This window comes from Argopecten irradians, chromosome 9 (assembly GCF_041381155.1).
Source record: "Argopecten irradians isolate NY chromosome 9, Ai_NY, whole genome shotgun sequence".
NCBI lineage: Eukaryota > Metazoa > Mollusca > Bivalvia > Pectinida > Pectinidae > Argopecten > Argopecten irradians.
Genome location: NC_091142.1, coordinates 26352456 through 26372185, shown reverse-complemented (window position 1 = coordinate 26372185; position 19730 = coordinate 26352456). Strand labels below are relative to the sequence as shown.

General features: G+C 33.4%; 1 protein-coding gene across 7 annotated transcripts in view; it reads left to right on the top strand.

Moving 5' to 3' along the window:
• Positions 1-29: 29 nt before the first annotated feature.
• The window catches only part of LOC138331896 (uncharacterized), a 63289-nt gene continuing 43588 nt past the window's right edge, over positions 30-19730 (top strand). For 2 of the 7 annotated variants that reach the window (XR_011209742.1, XR_011209741.1), the window contains exons 1-7: positions 30-144; positions 5772-6110; positions 7271-7492; positions 8880-9164; positions 9925-10578; positions 11088-11273; positions 12012-13777. Coding sequence is in view for 3 of the 7 variants with exons in the window: in XM_069279752.1 (XP_069135853.1) it covers position 144; positions 5772-6110; positions 7271-7492; positions 8880-9164; positions 9925-10578; positions 11088-11273; positions 12012-12508 (2184 nt within the window). In the remaining 4 variants the exon portion in view is untranslated. Of the gene's footprint in view, positions 145-5771; positions 6111-7270; positions 7493-8879; positions 9165-9924; positions 10579-11087; positions 11274-12011; positions 19373-19730 lie in introns of those variants that run through there. The other 5 variants (XR_011209740.1, XR_011209743.1, XM_069279754.1 and 2 more) reach the window with 5 other exon arrangements.

Below are 19730 nucleotides of genomic sequence, written 5' to 3'. Positions count from 1 at the left end.
TATTTTACTTTCGTTTTGATTTCAGGTTAGTAACAGTTAACGAGGAAGTAATTTATATCAGTCTTGTCAATGTCATCGTTGCTTTTAGACACGGTCTTTTTGGATTTAATTCACATGATGATTAGGAGAAATTAACAACTAAAAGTAAGTTGTATAAATGTTTTGCCTGTCAAGTATGAGATAGACACACACCTGTATTTTTAGTTCCATTTTTAGTTTGACAGGTGATTTATCTAGACAATATCTGATCAAAGTTCATTGGTACCCTGAACTCAATATAGGATTATTATTACACACACAGTGTATATTTTTCATGTATATTAATATTTCACTAATTGTTTTTTCCCCATAATATTGATTACTGATAAATCGTAATACATCATACTACTGATTATAAAATTGTAGGTGACCAGTCCTATCTGTCTTCTCCATAAATGCTAGAGCTATAACACAACAAGTCACTTTGAATTTGAACCATTTGGCTAAAAATAACAATTACAAATTGCTAAAAATTACAATTATCAATGCTGAGAATTACATGCAATTACGAATGCTAAAAATTACAACTAAGATATTCATTTAGATTTACAATCGGTGTAACGCACCTCTGAGGTTCTTCTCGGCTAAGTTGGCAACAGATATATGACGATAACTCTGACAGCAGTTTCCAAGTATTTATTAATGCAGAATATGTATTTACAGCGGGATGTATTTACAATGGCACACAAACCTCTGACTGTGTGACCGCCACTTCGCTCGCCGTGGCGGAATTGCCGGGAAACTACCTGAGCAACTTGCACCGGCGTAACCCTGCCGGCGCACCGCTCCGGTGTAACGTTGAAAATGGACCCCCGTTGAAAACTGACCTCGGGTCATTTTTCAACGTTGAAAAATGACCCCGAAAACCGTTGAAAACTGAACTTTGGGCGCACTTTTTACACCGACCCGTTGAAAATAGACCCCGTTGAAAAGTGACCCCATAAGAGCTCGTTTTTACACAACAACACAACACGACACCACAACACCACGAAACCACACAGCATCACACAGCACAGCAACACACCAACAACACAACAACACTACACAACACAACACCACACACCAACACATCACATCACACAACAAAACACAACAAAATAACACAATATCACACAACAAAACATCAAACAACATAACATCACACAACATAACATCACACACCACAACAACGCATCACACTAAACACAGCATCACAAAACACACAACACAAGACAGCATTACACAACAATACGACACAACATCACAATAAAACATCACACAACACACAACACAACAACACCACAACACACAACCACGCAACAACAATACAACAACATCCAATAACAACACTACACAACACAACATCACACAACACAACATCACACAACAGCACATCACACAACATAACACAAATACACATCACGCAAACACGCAACAACAACACAACACTACCCAACAACAACACACAACACCACAAAAACACAACACACCTCACAACACATCACAACATAACAACAAAACATCAAACAACAACACATAACACAACACACAACACAACGACAACACACAACCACGCAACAACAATACAACACCACCCATAAACAAAACAATAACACACAACAACATCACACAACACAACACAACATCACACAACATAACACAACACAAAATCACACAACAAAACATCATACAACAACACAACAACACACAACACAACCACAATACAACATACAACAACAATACAACAACACAACAATACACAGCAACACAAAACCCGACAACAACACAACAGTACACAACATTACGCAACAACACATCACAAAAACACCATGTAACAACGCTTTACACAAACACGGAACAACAACACAACACACAACAACACAACACAAAACACAGCCACACAGCACACAGCAACACACCAATGCCACACAACACAATAACATGACACAACCACACATAACAACACAACACAACACACAACAACACAACACCACATAACATAACAACACAACATCACACAACAACAAAACAACACACAACAACACCACAAACAAACAACACACAACACAAAAACACACAACCACAAAACAACAAAACACAACCACACGCAGAACACAACATAAGTGATCCATACGCAGATAAGGGAATAAATATATATTAAAAATTACTGAATATCTGACAAACGTAAAATCGTCGAAAATATAATCATAAAAAAATCATTAAGAAACAAATTAATAATATCCCATAATTATAGTTTTGTATACTACGTTACCTCAGTGTCATATAGCAATTCCTCAGTCTGAGAACAATTAAATTAACATTATCTACACGGGCGAACAAAATAACTATAGAAAAAATGAAAGTTTTGTATTCTCCATAATAAACATACAAAATATTTAAATGAGGTATTTGATACGATGATAACAATACCAAATTTCAATTCAAATCGAGGTGATTACGTAATTTAAATACCAGCACAGAAGGGTCGCTTATATTAGGAATGGCGATAACAGAATTAGAGAATTATGTTTGTGCAGAAACATATATACATAGAGATTGGAAACTCCTTCTTTGTCTATGTTGACAGGCAGAGGGACCTCCAGTTTATAGGCATTTTCCCTTGGCTAACTACATTTAAGTGTATTCTTTTAAACATGATACTTTTGCATCAACACAAAGTTTAAACATTATATCATGGTTTGATGTGATCAGTTTTCCCAATTGATGTTATTTAATATGATTTTTGAAAGTATGAAAATGAGCAATTTTACCTGGTTTTTCGAAAATCAGGCATTCAAAACCGGAAGTGCATTTTGTTTTATTAACATATAAGTTAAAATATTATTTTTTCTTTCCAAAATCGTACTCAAACCATCTGAAAATTACTTAAATTTTATAACATATCAAAGTTATTCTGCTGTATTTAACTATTTAAGAGTTTATATAAAAGCCCCTAGGGACATAGAGAGGTACATCTGCCTATCGTAAAATTGGCGAAGTTGCCAATCTCTATGTATATATGTTTCTGGTTTGTGCAACAGTTATATATGTGAATGTACTAGGGTCATATTTCAACAGACCATCCGTTGATAGTTTGCCAAGGTCATTTTTCAACGGTCATTTTTCAACAGACCTGCCGTTGAGAATTGACCCTAGACACCGTCAATTTTCAACGGCATGTTCAATTTTCAACGGCATTCGGGGTCCGTTTTCAACGTTGAAAACTGACCCGAGGTCAATTTTCAACGGAGGTCCATATTCAACGTTACACCGGCGTAACTAACGCCGCTCTAAGTCAAACCGTTGCCCTCTAACTCCCTAGTTTCCCAACGCCGGCAATTCCGTCCCACCAACCTCGACGATAACCTAAATATTTTGGACGTTAATAATAAAATAAATGTGAAGGGTGTTTGATACGCATGATTACACACGATAAGAATTATGCGACCAAAACCCGAAATAACTACTGCGTTTCTATACATACAAATAATGACAAATACCTTATATTACATTACCCACGCCTCATGACTTTTTCCGTCTCGGACAACAAATGGACTCGGCCAGAATAAAAAAACATAGCAAGTAGAATACATCACATTTAAATAAAAAATAAATTTCAACTAAAAATATCACGCAATCTCCCAGACACAACCATTAATTATTTTATTAATTTTAATTACATTGTTCAGAAGGGGATGATGAGTGTAGTATTAACGATAAGCTGATAACTTTTGTGACTCTACATAATTATTAATCTCGTTTTACAATCCCATTTGAAAAATAAAAAGCTGTTTTGTAAAGGTAGTGGACCTTTAATGGAAATACATTATGTACATATGTAGAATCATATTAATCGCTGATATCAGTAATAATTAATAGTGATTAATCATATCTCTACCACAATAGACGGTATTATTCAACTCTCTGGGTATCAGATACACGATGCACTTGTTTAATGATTTCTTTATACTACCAGTGTATGGCGTGCCGAACGTTGCAAAATTCAATAAGTAAAAACATTTGTGCGAAAAATGTGTTCATTATTTTTAATTTGTGTGTGTGAAAAATATTTGTGTGTATTTTTTTATATCTGTGTGTGAAAAATATGGTTTGTGGGTAAAAATATATATTTGTGTGTGATTTTGTTTTATATTTGTGTGAACAAAAATCTTTGTGTGTGTGAAAAATATATTTGTGTGTAATTTCTTTTATATTTGTGTCTGAAAAAAATGGTTTGTGTGTAAAAAATATATTTGTGTGTGATGTTGTTTTATGTTTGTGTGTGAAATTCACACATAAATATATATTTTTACACACAAATATATTTTTCACACACACAAAGAAATTATTGAACAAAAATTTATTTTTACACATAAATTGTAAAAAAATACTCAAACATTTATTGTTTTTACACACAAATTAAACATATTGAACAAATATAACGATATATTACAAAATATTTTTTTTCTTTACACATTTTATTTTACTTATTGAATTTTGTAACGTTCGGCACGCCATACCAGTGCAACATTGTCATTTGTCATCGTCACCAATAATCGTGTGACGTCACGCGTACGCTACAATGCATGTTGTGATTGTCGCGTCAAAACTGCTGTACATGTTTGAAAGCGTACAGTATGTGTCGAGGTCGTTGCATGTGTCAAAAAACGTGACGTTTTTATGTGAAGTAAAATAATCTGTGTAACTCGTTTTGAAAAAAAATCTAAATACTGCTGAGTTTGGTAGAGTAAATTAGTCTGAAACGGATTTGAAGTTGATTACAATGGCTTGATGATTATTTGGCGGGAATTAAACGGCACAATTCTGCCATGCGCATGCTTTTTTCATAGTCCGACAAAGAGTGATATATTTTAAATAACCTTGAAAGAATAATTTTAATAATACGTTAAATGAGAAATATTTCATCATAAAGTTGATCCCTATTCGAAGACTTTTTATATGAATGGATTCTTTATCAAATATGACTTTTTAGTATTAATTAGTGCCTTTTTGCTGATGAAAATATCACTACATTTTATTTGCATATCTTGGCAAAAACAAGTTACCTTATCCTCATAGCATTTCTATCGGCTAAAATGGATAGTTAATTGTGGAAAAACAGGTCACACAACTCGTGGTTATTGGATATGAAATTCATTCCACATTAGTAAGTTATTTCTTTAAAGTTACAAAAGACACTCGCTATAAAGCTTGTGTATTTTGTTACTTTTAAAAATAACTCACTCGTGTGGAATACATTCCATATCCAACAACCACTTGTTGTGTAACGCCTGTGTATTCACTTCTGGACAAACACTTGTTTCATAATGAGGGGCATTATTATCTCCCGTGAAACACGTTTGCGGGGGATATTGTTGTCGTCCGTCCGTCGATCTGAGATCATTTTCCGGGCTATAACAATTTTTGGATTTTTTCTGTTAGTGTTACCATGAAAACGCAGTCAAAAATACCAAATTATTGTTTATTTTTGTTACCTGCTGTTTTTTTTACAGTTTTACAATACTTGTATACAGTTTAAGTTATACTTGAAATAATGTTACTTTGACCTTGATGTATTTGGGTTTTATTCCAACTGCCAGTGCTTGGGATAATGCCACGCTCTGCGGCTCCTTGTTGTTGATGGTTGTATATCAATATATAGTGTACGTGTACTGTAGATGTGACGTATCATTTGTAATGTTCATTATTTCCACGTATCAATGCTACTAGCTTCCTTCTCTATTATCCTACAGTGGCAACATCTGGAACACCGGATCCTGATCGTCATGGTGATGACCAAATTGATGACACAACGTCAGTCACAGCATCTGCTTCTGCATCTGCTAATTCCTCTACTGATTATGCTTACCAAACAAGCGGGCTCAACATTGACCTACAGACATCTGAACCACAGGATCGACTTTCAATTACAACTCCTGACCTACAAATATCTGAACCACAGGATCGACCTTCAATTACAACTCTAGCGTTGAGTCAGACTTCTGATGAATGGAAACTCAAAATATTTCTGATGAAACTTGCAAAGGAGATCACTGATGAAGAATTGAATGAAATGAAGTTCGTAATGCAAGGTAATAACCTTTTCAATCCAAAAAGCTTATATTTACTATCATCATATTCCTATCAAATGTTTCTTTATAGATGCTTATAAGATATAAGGATATTATATAAGTTATATGGGTGTTCATTTCATAAGAGATTTTATGAAACAAGTCTTAGACGTTTTTATTATAAAAACTTGGAAACAAGTTTCATAAAATCTCAGATGAAATGGACACAAAATTTTTAATTTAAGAAATATTGGAGATTTTTATCGATTACTGCAATAACCTACTTTTGAAAGAATCTCAACGTCAAAGTGTGTTGCAAACATCTAGTACTACTGAAGACCACCATTTTGTCATAATGTCCTCAAATCATGACGTCACGTCATACAGTTTTTCGACGTCAAGCACAGTAACAATGAATTTCCAGGCAATGAAAAACGCTTAACGTCATATTACAAGTTTTACATACAAACATATAACAAAGGCGAAATCGTTGGATATCAGGTGGATTATTTAATAAAAATATATTTACATTTTAATTATTACACATAACTGGAAGTTTTTGATATTTAGCTAATTTAAACGAATAATTTCTTTTCTTTTATTAGATGAATTATTCAATAAAAATGTATTTACATTTTAATTATCATACATAACTGGAAATTTTTTATATTTAGCTATTTTAATCGAATAATTTCTTTTCTTTTATTAGGTGAATTATTTAATAAAAATGTATTTACATTTTAGTTATTATACATAACTGGAAGTTTTTGATATTTAGCTATTTTATACGATTAATTTCTTTTCTTTTACAAAGCTTGCATAAAGAAAATAGTGAAATATGCAAACAAAAACAAATATCAAATTGTAAATCACAAAGACCATAAAATTTATATGGCCAAGTATATCATATTTGATTAAAAAGCCAGACTAGCGGTATTTTCGATACTCCATGAGTTACTTTCACTGCTTTCGTTCTGGACATTTTGCGTTAAAATATGATTGTGCTACACATATTTTCTACTTAACATTAGTATTGCTATTATTATACACAAATTTATCACTGTGCTGAATAGGCTTGTTCAAAATCAATTTTACACAAAATTTGATTGTGTCAATTTGAAAATAAGTACGGTTACAGTAATTCAATACAATTAATGTGAGACCTACTATATTGATTGCAGGTGAATGTGGAATGGGTAAGCGAGCACTATCAGAAATAAAATCGGTAAAAGAGTTCTTCAGTTATATGATGGAGGTGGACTTTGTGGACAAGTACAATCTTCTACAACTACAAAGTGTATTGTGGCACCTAGGCAGGAAAGACTTGCATGCCCAATTTGTTACATTTGCCAGAGATTACAACACATCCCCACTTCATTTCTTTGTACCACAGAAAAAGCCAAGTAAGTGTCCATTTAGGGTTATTCTTGAGGCAAGCATCCCGCTACTATTATAATAGACTAAAAGTTTATTGATTTGTGACCTAGAAAGGTGTCATAAAAAATCTAATGTTTGCATATATTTTGGCATTAGGAGGTATACAAAGCTGAAGAATGCAACTATCATATTTGACCCAATAAGTGCCCATGACAGTTAAAAAATAGAAAAATCAAAAGGGGCTTTAGTAGGACCAAATTTAGGCTAATTATTCACAAAAGTAATGTACAGAGAGTAAGCCATTAATCAATTTACAAAAGATAATAAACAGAGAAACCGACATGGTTTTCATAGATTTTTTCTGTATTTAAAGATGCTCCACCGCTGACAAATGGTATTTTTTCACTATCAAACACAGGAGTAGACGATTAAATATTTTTCTTCATTTACAAAAGTTACTTACTTTATACCGTTACCACCGTTAAAAAGTTTGAGCTTCTTATTTTAGTTCAAGTTAAAAATATGAAAAATAATTAATTGCATCCCGAAAAAATTCCGTAGCACTATATCCTATATGAAATGAACTACTGATTGCGCATGCACCAAAGGCGAAATAAAATATTTTATATTATTTTTTGTTTTAATTAGGCATATATATACAGAATTTTTGTTCAAATGAAGAGTATCATTTATGCTCTGTCGGCGGTGGAGCATCTTTAAGTCGATGTAAGTGTTAGGTCTTTCATAGTTTCAGTAAATATAGTCAACATAAGTGAAACTGAGGCTTCAAAAATGTTTATAGGAACAGGAGCACATATTAGGTTGAGTATGGTACACCAGTTAGTACATCAGTCTTTATAAAGGACATTTTTGCTATAATGTTCCTTCAATATCCTTTACTAGAAAGGTTTGACTGGTTGTATCTAAAAATGTGATTTTATAAGCCATATCAATTTACTGTTAGATCTGTTTAAAGATGCTCCACCACTGATCGACGGAGCATAAACAATATTAATCATTTGGACAATGATTGATGCTTAATTGTGTATATTATCTCTTATTTTGAAGACAAAAACATACAATCGATAAAAGTAATTGGTTTTGCTTTTGTTTTTTTGTGAGATCAGTACCTCATTCCGTATAGGACAGAGTGCTGGGATGCATTTTAGGGATGCAATTGATCATCTTAAATAATTTCATTTTGAAGCAAAATAAGAAGCTCAAACATTTCAATGATGGTATTTGTGTTAAGTAAGTAACTTTTAGAAAAAATAATGTACTTATTTTTTAGCTTATTGTTTTTATTGCATAAGAATTACCATTTGTCGGCGATGTATCACCTTTAATGTATTTGATTAAACACAAAAACTTTGTTTTTTGTTTAACTTAATGATTTTATTGCATTTGAAAAAGGAAATGGTTACACGCATGTTGACTTTCACATTGGCGGAGATCTGGCAACAACATCCAAACAGGACCTCGAAATCTTGCGAGGAAACATTGCTGAACGACTGTGTGTTCCACCAAAGTTCATCTTCATCAAGGGTATCGAGCCTCTACACAGTTTGATAGTAACCCTAATGGTGCCTGAGGCGGCTGTGTTTGCCCTATTTGAGCTATCAGAGATTGAGAAATCAACCCTTCAAAACCTTAAGATTGACTCATTTGGAGTGGGTGACAAACGTGTGGAACTTGGAGGTAATTAAGTTTTCTTCTTACTTTTCATGGAGGATCTGACAAAATTTGTTCAAACCTTTTTTTTGAACTATACTACTCATACTTGACTAAATAATCCCCCAATGTATATTTTGGAATGGTTTTTCTGCAAATGACATTTTTACGGTATATAAATGAAAATGTAGAGTTGCATACATACTCTAATAAAACTGCAGATATCCCTGTTCAGAGTAAGAGGAAAAATGAAAAATGACAGATTTTTGTTTTCAAATTATTTCATTCAATTTTAAATTCAAAATATAGAGTACTTGTAGTCCTAATGCACTACGACACCTAAAATTGTGTCGATCCCTATTCAAGCAGGGTAATAGAAAAATGAATTTCTTATACAAGAAGGATTCTACAATATTAAAGCTTTATTCAATCTCTGCCATAAAATACATAATTACTGTGTACTTACCTTTAAGATTGCAGTCAGTGGATGGAAAGAGAATATATATTGTTATGTAAATGTGCATCAGGTATATAATATATGGCATAAGTCTGAATGATGTGTATATATCTATAGGGCTCTCCTTGTTTGTTTTTGTTCCCTTAGTATTGTCTTCTACACATGTTTGGATGTTAAGAATTATTTGTGTGACAAAATAACTTGCAAGGCCATGAACAATTATCATTAATTTAAGATGGTGATGATGGAAAACACCCTCTGTAAAACAAAAACTAATGATTATTAATATAGCATATTAACATACCTTAATGTTTTTCTTCATGATTCTAGATTTAAAATTTGAAAAGGCAGCCGTGCTGAGCGAAAAAGAAGAAATACAGCGTATTTTGGAGAAGAAAGAGAAGTTAACATCAGAATTAGACAAGAGCCAAGCAAGGCTGATCCAACACAGCAAAGCTTTGTCTTCTTCACAGGAAGAGCTTGCCAAGGTCAAGGTCACCTCGGATCAGTTGAAGGTCGCTAATGACCGTGCCATGATGATTTTGGCTACACTTGTTTATCAGGATCTAGCCCTTCATTCACGTCCTGTTGACTCTCTTTGCAGACTAAGCATCAGTGCCTATTTCAAATATTGTCTTGAACAATTTCGTTCACGATTCCCTGAGGCTGGGAAGCATATAGGAGATTTATTAGATGCTAATGCTTTGGTTGTGCGTAAAACAGAGAGAGACATGCATAAGAATTATGTAGAACGGCTACAAATTCACCAGTTGGCTCTTGAATACAGGTGCCAGACAGTACAGCCTACTTACACGCTCTCTGACTTGCTTTTCCAACGACCCTCCCAGTCAGTCCAACAACAATTCCGCAGCACCAGCAGTCAACCTCAGGTTTATAAACCGCCAACTTTGACCACCGAACAGCAAGAAAAAACAGCTCCTCCAAAGAAGAAACTTTTTGAGCGGAGGTCAGAAAGAAAATCAGGTTTGTAAAAGAAAATTTGGAAAGATTGTCGTTGGGCCAACTTCCAATTTTCAAATTTTCGTCTGCAATTAATTGAATATTGTCTGAAAATAGCATTGTATTAATAGATATGTACATTTTAGAACACCCCGAATTCCAATATAAAAGTACATCAGAAAGTCTCCTAAGATGTTCATACACTATCAAACTGCATTCTTGATTTGTTACAGGTGGTGATGTGGAGGGGGAGGGGGAGTCGTTTGTGAGACTATGTAATAGTGTCCATTACAATGAGTACTTTTTATTTTAGTGACTTTGGTCCAGCTACAAATGTAGTTATTTTAGTGACTTTGGTCCAGCTACAAATGTAGCTAATACACATTATGTATATAAGTATATATGTACCACAAATTAAGGTCAGAGTGGTGGTAAGGGAGCATTGACTTTTTGACAGACAGTAGTTTTCTAGTTTTGTCTATTTTTCTGTTAAAATTTCTTGTCTTTTATAATCTTATTTAATTTGTTTGCAGCAGCTCAACATCCATTCCACAGTGCTTTAAAAGAGATTTCACTAAAACTTCAGGATGCTCACAAGACAAAACTCATGGGAAATATTCGTTTTAACAAGTTTGACGAAATCGATCTGTCCAAGCATCCAGAGAAGTTTTTACAAATCTTGTTTGAAACTGAAATGGGTAAAATACCTGCTGATCCATGTAAGTATATCATGCAGTTAAAATAGGATTTGAACTGCATTTAGTTGGCAGTTATGGGAGTATGAATGTAAAATTGACTGCAGTAAATTTAATCAAGCATGCTAGCACATTATGTTAAATGTGCTGTTATCCATTTTACATTCATTCTCCCAATAAAATTACCAACTAAATGTAATATTTAATATATTTACTTTTGATAGCAATTTTATGATAAAATCCAAGAGATGTTGCATCTATATATATAATGACTAAAAATCATTATCATATATGGTGATGAGAGCATTTGTTACTTGCAATTTTCTCTCTTCCCGGAAATATTTACATTCAGTTGCCATTTCTGCTATATACACTATCCAAGGCAAAGTGAAGTCTATGGGGTATAATGCACTCCCAAAAATGGCCATTATGTTGTCATTAATGTTGACGTGGTGACGTCAACTGATCACCGTCAAAATGGCTGTTCCATCTTGTGGATTAAATCGTTGTTGATAAACGGTTTTCCCGGTCTACCTTAAATAATGTTAATGCAGAGACACTCAAATTAAGTTCATAATGTAAATATAATAATTCAACTATTTTCCTCTGGAATCTATGGTCTATATAGATGCCAAAGCTTTGCAGATAATCATCTCATATAATGCGCTAGCAATGCTTTGGCATCTTTATAGACCATAGATTCTATAAGGAGACAGTTAATACCCTTTTAATTTATGAATCCTATGTTGCTTTTTGTGACAGGTGAGCATGTTCTGAAAAAACTTCGAATAATAGGAGACAGTGATTTACACAAGTCTGCCGACAAACTTCTAACAAAACGTAAAAAGGATTTGAAATTTGAGACAGATACTTCTAGCCAGTCTGGTCATAAGAAAAAGACTTCTGACATCTTAAACACGTCTTTCTACAAATCTCTACAAAGACTATCAGTTGATTTGTCCTTTGATCCCCACAAAACACCACAGCGTACACAAGAATCAGAACCAAAGGGAGGTAAATCAGAACATCCAGAATCTCATGGTGTTCACAGGAGTGTGAGTGAATCTGCTCTAAGGCGTCATGACTGGGATGAAGGCATACAGGAAAAATTAGATCAACTGTTGGGTGAAGTTGAGTCGCTGAAGCTGATGGTACAGAACCAGTCTGTGTATCGTTCATCCCCTGTTAGTGCAATGGTCCTGGGACCTAAAACGCCTCCGACATCCGATTTCTTAATAAGTGGATCGCCGGATTATTAATTGTCGTTTTAGATAACACCCAGCTTCACTTTTCCCAGTGCACACGTCTGTTTTCTGAAAATTAGAAGATGACTATATGAAAAAGTGACCTCCTCTAGCAAACAAGTAACCAGTAAAGGAAATATATGTCCTTTACTTCATAATTTGTTTTAAAGTCTACTGGTAAATTATCATAAGGGTTATTAAAATTTGATGCATATCTTTTTATCACGTAATTAATGCATCAATTCGTAATTGTGCTATCATTTGCTAGGTTTGCATATTAACTTAACTATGCTATGAGTTCATTAAACTTATTGTCGAAGTCCCATGGTTGATTGTACTTCGTCAAATTACACTTATCAGTGATAAGTTTAGCATAGCATTGTTTCTGTAAACCAACATATTTTCCCATGCAATTGATTTTCGCACATTTTACGGGCGAGTGAATAACTGTGAGATCGTCTAAAACACAAGGAAAGAAGAATCTTAAAAGTCTAGATCGCAAAAATAAATTCAATGTTCAACTGTTACTGAAATGTATCCTTTTGAAGTCAAATTCGACAAGGTCCAACTGTAACAGAAATGTGTCCCTGAGATGTCAAACTCATTCAAGGTTCAACTGTTACAGAAATGTGTCCCTTAGAAAGTCAAACCCGACCAGGTCCAACTGTAACAGAAATGTGTTCCTTTGATGTAAAACCCGATTCAGGTCCAACTGTAACAGAAATGTTTCCCTTAGATGTCAAACCCGTTCAAGGTTCAACTGTTACAGAAATGTGTTCCTTAGAAAGTCAAACCCGACCAGGTCCATTTGTAACAGAAATGTGTCCCTTTGAAGTAAAACCCGATCCAGGTCCAACTGTAACTGAAATGTGTCCCTTAGATATCAAACCCGATCTCATCCAGGTCCAACTGTTACAGAAATGTGTCCGTTAGATGTCTAACCCGATCCAGGTCCAACTGTAACAGAAATGTGTTCCTTAGAAAGTCAAACCCGACCAGGTCCATTTGTAACAGAAATGTGTCCCTTTGAAGTAAAACCCGATCCAGGTCCAACTGTAACTGAAATGTGTCCCTTAGATATCAAACCCGATCTCATCCAGGTCCAACTGTTACAGAAATGTGTCCGTTAGATGTCTAACCCGATCCAGGTCCAACTGAAATGTGTCCCTTAGATATCAAACCCGATCCAGGTCCAACTGTAACAGAAATGTGTCCGTTAGATGTCAAACCCGACCAGGTCCAACTGTAACAGAAATGTGTCCGTTAGATGTCAAACCCGACCAGGTCCAAGTTATGGTTGTTAATACAACTTATTTATTTGAGTTTCATACTTTGATATGAGTTTGATTTACTTATGGCAAGCCCAAATAGTGAGTTCGATTGACTTCATGGTCAGCCCAAATAGTTTGTAGTCCTCCTTTGATAGTACAGAGACGTTTCTTACATTTTAATTTAGAATTTCCTGTATATACATAATTCAGCGTTCTCGTTCATAAATGCAGTTCATTGTTAATTGATTGATTGTATTTCTGAAAAACAACCAACAAATATATAATTAGTAACTTTACTGTAGTCATATCTGTCCCTAAAACGATCATTGACTTTAATTATGATGATACGATATTAAAATCAAAAAGTCCTATACTTATTTATGTAATATTAATGTATATGGAAGTTTTGCAACTAAGAAATTTCCTTATAACTTTCATTCTTGTAGAAAAGTACCAATTGCAATATGTTGAACTGTTTAGAAATATAGAGGTTGTGTCCTACCTAGATTAAGTACTAGTAAAAATTACGTGATAAATTTAAATATTGGCATATCAAATAATGGAACTCCTTTGATAAATTTCATGTCACATAGCTGCTCATGTAAAATCCTCTTTATGCATATAGCCATTTATTTCTCTGATACATAATCTAAAACAAAGTAATGAGCATGAACGATGACAATACAAAATTACATGTACTATGGTATGTTGGTTTATTTGATTTTGTCACTCGTTTTTAGGTCATCTGACCCGAAGGGTCCGTCGTCGTGCGCCGTGCGCCGTCCGCCGTGCGTTAACATTTCACATTTTGAACTTCTTCTTAAGTTCTACCAGTTCGATTTAGCTGAAACTTGCTTGAAATGATCCTGACATGGTCCCAACAAAGTGTTGTTATTTTTCGGGTCGATCTGAAATCCAAGATGGCCGCCACAGCCGCCATCTTGAAAACACATTTTGAACTTCTTCTCAAGTTCTACCAGTGCGATTTGGCTGAAACTTGCATGAAATGATCCTGACATGGTCCCGACAAAGTGTTGTTATTTTTCGGGTCGATCTGAAATCCAAGACGGCCGCCACTGCTGCCATCTTGAAAACACATTTTGAACTTCTTCTCAAGTTCTACCAGTGCGATTTGGCTGAAACTTGCATGAAATGATCCTGACATGGTCCCGACAAAGTGTTAATATTTTTCGGGTTGATCTGAAATCCAAGATGGCTGCCACAGCCGCCATCTTGAAAACACATTTTTAACTCTTTCACAAGTTCTACCGGTGCGATTTGGCTGAAACATGAAACAATCCTGCCATGGTCCCAACAAAGTATTGTTACATCTCTGGTTGATCCCAAATCGAAGATGGCTACCATGACACTATATCTAATTAATTTCCTATATGTTAAGGCCCTTGGGCCTCTTGTTTGAAATAAAATTTGTTGAAAGAAATTGAAAATGATCCTGACATGGTCCTGACAAAGTGACACCATATATAATTAATTTTACTATTGCCAAGGTGCAAAGATGACCGTTAAGGCCCTTTTGGCCTCTTGTATTAATGAAACATTTTCCGACAAGATTTCATAGCGTGTTTGTATGGGTTAATGAGATTTTCATGATAATTTTAAAACTTCATGGAATTGCAGACCAGTACCGTGTGTAGATGTTTGCTCAGTTGAGTTTTTTCCCGTGATTTTATTGGTGTAACATTTTGTATTATTTTTTTATCATTATTTTTAATTATTACATGTTACACAGTAGTGATTGATATATTAATATAAATATTATCCGGATTTTGGATTTGTTTGTTAATGTTTCCTATGAATTTGTGTTTAATCTATTTAGATATAAACCTGTACCTTTATGAATAATTTGTGCTACCCCCGGTAATTATATGACGTGTACATCGTATTATTGTTGTGATTGTATAATGACTGTGATATGCTCATAGAAAATAACTGCAATATTTCTTGTTATAGATATATAAATTATACATAAGCATTAGTTCCAAGTTTTGTTTATTTCAATATATATGTATTGAAATAAAAAAAAACGTTTGGTTTGCCTCAATAAGCAAAAATGATGTTATCTTAATTCAATAATAAATTTACACTAACGATACAGTTTTCAGGTAATAATACCAGTAAAGAGGTAATTAATTGATAATGAAGCATATGTACCAATGACTTTTGCCACATTACTTAAAAGTTCACACATCAAAATTTTAACTCTTATGAAAGTTAAAAATCCATGGAATACTTTTGTTAGAATGGTGATACTATTTGGAGTTTTAAACACAGCAATCTGCTAAAGAAAATTGATAATACTTGGCAATCACATAATTCATGGTAGATGTAATTATTAAAGTACCTTGCTTCTTAAAAGGACCATATTTATTTTGAGCAAAACAAGAAAATGATGGGTATTACAACATGTATCCGATATTGAAATGAAGTAATGGAAGTAAAGATTTAACACATGATAATATTGTCTTATTTCTGCATGACAGTGCATGTACTTGCAGATACACACCTTAATGAGCATTTATTAAAATGGGAACAACAATATTCAATTTGTTGCAATATGTTGATTTTTTAAATGTTTAAAATGTTTTCTAGTGTGATAATTTGATGTATGCATAAATATCATGTATATACCACCAACTAAAAGTTTTAAAATGTGAAAAGAGTTTAACCTTATAAGCGAACATTATTATAATATGAGATATATAGACGAATTTCTTTCGAGCACTTATGATCACCTGAGGTTTTTGGAGGCAATGACTTTATTTGCAAATATCATTGTCTGTAGAGCTTGCAGATGGTCGAAATTGCCAACAAGAAATTCTTTGATTTTGGTATTATTTTCCTTATATCTTTAAAACCTCCATTTGTACTCGAACTTTGTGCACTATGTTATGTATGATATGCATACAAGTATATGTGTATGTGTATGTATATATCTACATGTATAAATTGCGTGTATCTAAAGGTCAATCACAACAATTGATTTGCCATGTCATTCTGTGCAAATGTATAATTAACTTATGTTTCGGAACTCATGACAAGAGGGTATGCTATATCTTTGAAAAATCCTGAAACATTGTAAAACTGTAATATGCAAATCAAATTTTTCCTAGGTCAGCTCTCCCCTGCTCTGCTTAACAGCACTGCTCTTATACTTTCTGTAAACAAGTATTTATCATATATGTACAATACTTTGCGTTTTTGTTATTTTCGATATATTTGCGAATACATAAATTTGTGATCAAGGGCTCTTACTGAAAATCCTGTATTATGTTTATACACTGTGTACACTGGGAATAATTCGCGTACCACGTGATACCCAATAACGTTTGTGCGGGACTTTTGTTTATATTGGTGATGGAATGATGTCAAAAGGTGACATCCCGCGCAAACGGGAGATTACAAATAGTTACGTTCTATCACCATTGCTGGAGATACTCCCCCACACAAACGTTATCGGGTATTGCATGGTACATGAAATATTCACATTATTCACAAAATATTTGTATTCACGTTTGAGCTCTGTCGTGAAATAAAGCGAACATTAGCGAAATTTGTGTTAATGAATAAAATAATGACATTATTCATAAGCAAAAATATATGCTTCTTATGTTACGTACGCTAGACTAATATCCTAGGAATTCCAATGGTATGTTTAGTGTGATTCATTTCATTTTAATTCAAATTAACAATGCAGCTACACCGTATATTGTTATATCTTGTGTGCCATATACATGTAGTGTTACTGGTAGTTATATTGTGTCATTTACATTTTCAGTTTTGTTATTCATCATTGGCATTTTGTAATTTACCAAAGACATTGTATTTAATTCAGTAGTTGCTGCTATTATAATAGAAGATATTTCAAGTAGTTATTTTTTTAATTAATTTAACTTGGAGTTATTGACATCAAGGTAAATGTAAGTTTATGAGAAGCTACTCATATATTTTGTTGTGGTAATATTATCTTTGTTTAGTAGAATCTTCTTAATACTTTCCACATCAATAGATGTATGTGGCTATTTTTACAGCTTTATGTTAATTTACACTGTAATCTGTGTAATTCTTCATTGGACTATCATTTTAGGTGCCAAAATAAGCAACACACTCAGTGATTCAGTACGAACAGTAATATTGTCAATTTTAAAAAACGCGTTCATCATACCTATCATATATTATGTGGTTGTTGGATATGATATCCATTTCACTCTTGTTAGTGATTTTGTTTTAAATAAGAAAAGCTAAATAAGTGTTTTTGTGACTTTTCACAACATAACCTACAATAATAAAATCAGTAATCATAGAACTACATGATCCAATATACGTAGTCCCAAAATATACGTGGTCCCAAATTATACGTGGTCCCAAATATACGTAGTCCCAAAATATACGTGCACGTGGTCCGAATATATACATAGTCCGAAAATAAACGTGGTCCCAAAATATACGTAGTCGAAAAATATTCGTAGTTCTAAAATATACGTAGTTCCAAAAAAGCTCTTTTAGCAAATCAAAACCTTGTAATTATGGCGACATCTATACCATATATGGTATAATCTTAATATAATTCAATGATTTTAATAACTTGTGAACGATGTAGAAATTAATGAATTATGACACCCACCTTTTGTGTCGAAAAAATAGTTTCATTACATTCTATCGAACTAGGAGAGTATAACAGTTTTATCTGGATATTCTACATCTGCCTGTGTCTGAAAAAATTGCAAAATAAGCTGTATGCTAAAAATAAAAATGATATTTTTGTTCTGGAAAATACCATAGCTATGGCTAATTTTACATATGCTTGTATGTTAAGTTATCAGTTCTGGGGCACAATATATATATATAGCATTTCATATTTTTATAACGTAATAAACGTTGGTCATAAGTGTACATTAACAAGAGAGAAAAAAGCACTTTAAAAGATGCTTTTGAAAGTTACATTAAATAAGTAAATAGTGTATGCATTGTACATCAATTACTTTTGTCCCAAAGTTTGTGTGAAGTTACTCTAAAAGAGGATAAATATATATTTATTACGATTAAAGCTAACAACGTAACTCTTCATGTTTTCTATTTCATTTCAGAATATTTTATTTTCAGATGTTAAACACAATGGGAATAGGGCAACGGGCAGCATGCCTGATATACGCCCTCTCTTCCTCTTTTCTACCTGGGAAATGCTTGTTTATTTACGGAGATATTTGTATATTTACGGAGATATACATATATTTACGGAGATATACGTATATTTACGGAGATATACGTATATTTACGGAGATATACGTATATTTACGGAGATATACATATATTTACGGAGATACACATATATTTACGGAGATATACATATATGAACGGAGATATACGTATATTTACGGAGATATACATATATTTACGGAGATATACATATATGAACGGAGATATACGTATATTTTAGGAGATATACATATATTTACGGAGATATACATATATGAACGCAGATATACGTATATTTACGGAGATAAATATTATACATTTTCCGAGATATAAGTATATTTACGGTATGTTAAAGGCAGAATTGTTTATCTGGAAATAAATATATTTTACTGAACTATTGTTTAGAGTGTTGTTTTAAAATGTGACTGACACTGTATCGCAACGGATTGCTGATGGACTATATCCGTTTTGTTTTATATACATTTTCCCTTTCAGTTGTGGGATTTGGGAAAAAAATGATTTCTGATTGTTAAATCTCGATAGAAATTAAAACGTATTTAAAACATAATTTATTCAAATTTTAATTTGGATTGTTTACAAAACCACCCTTGATGGTCTTAACGATAACAGGAACTATTTTGAAATTGTGTTAAAGTGTTAAACGGAGATGTAAATAACACTTGCTACAGCTACATGGACATGTTCGGGGTATGGTGCACTTATTGTCTTAGTGAGATGGTCTTTATTGGTGA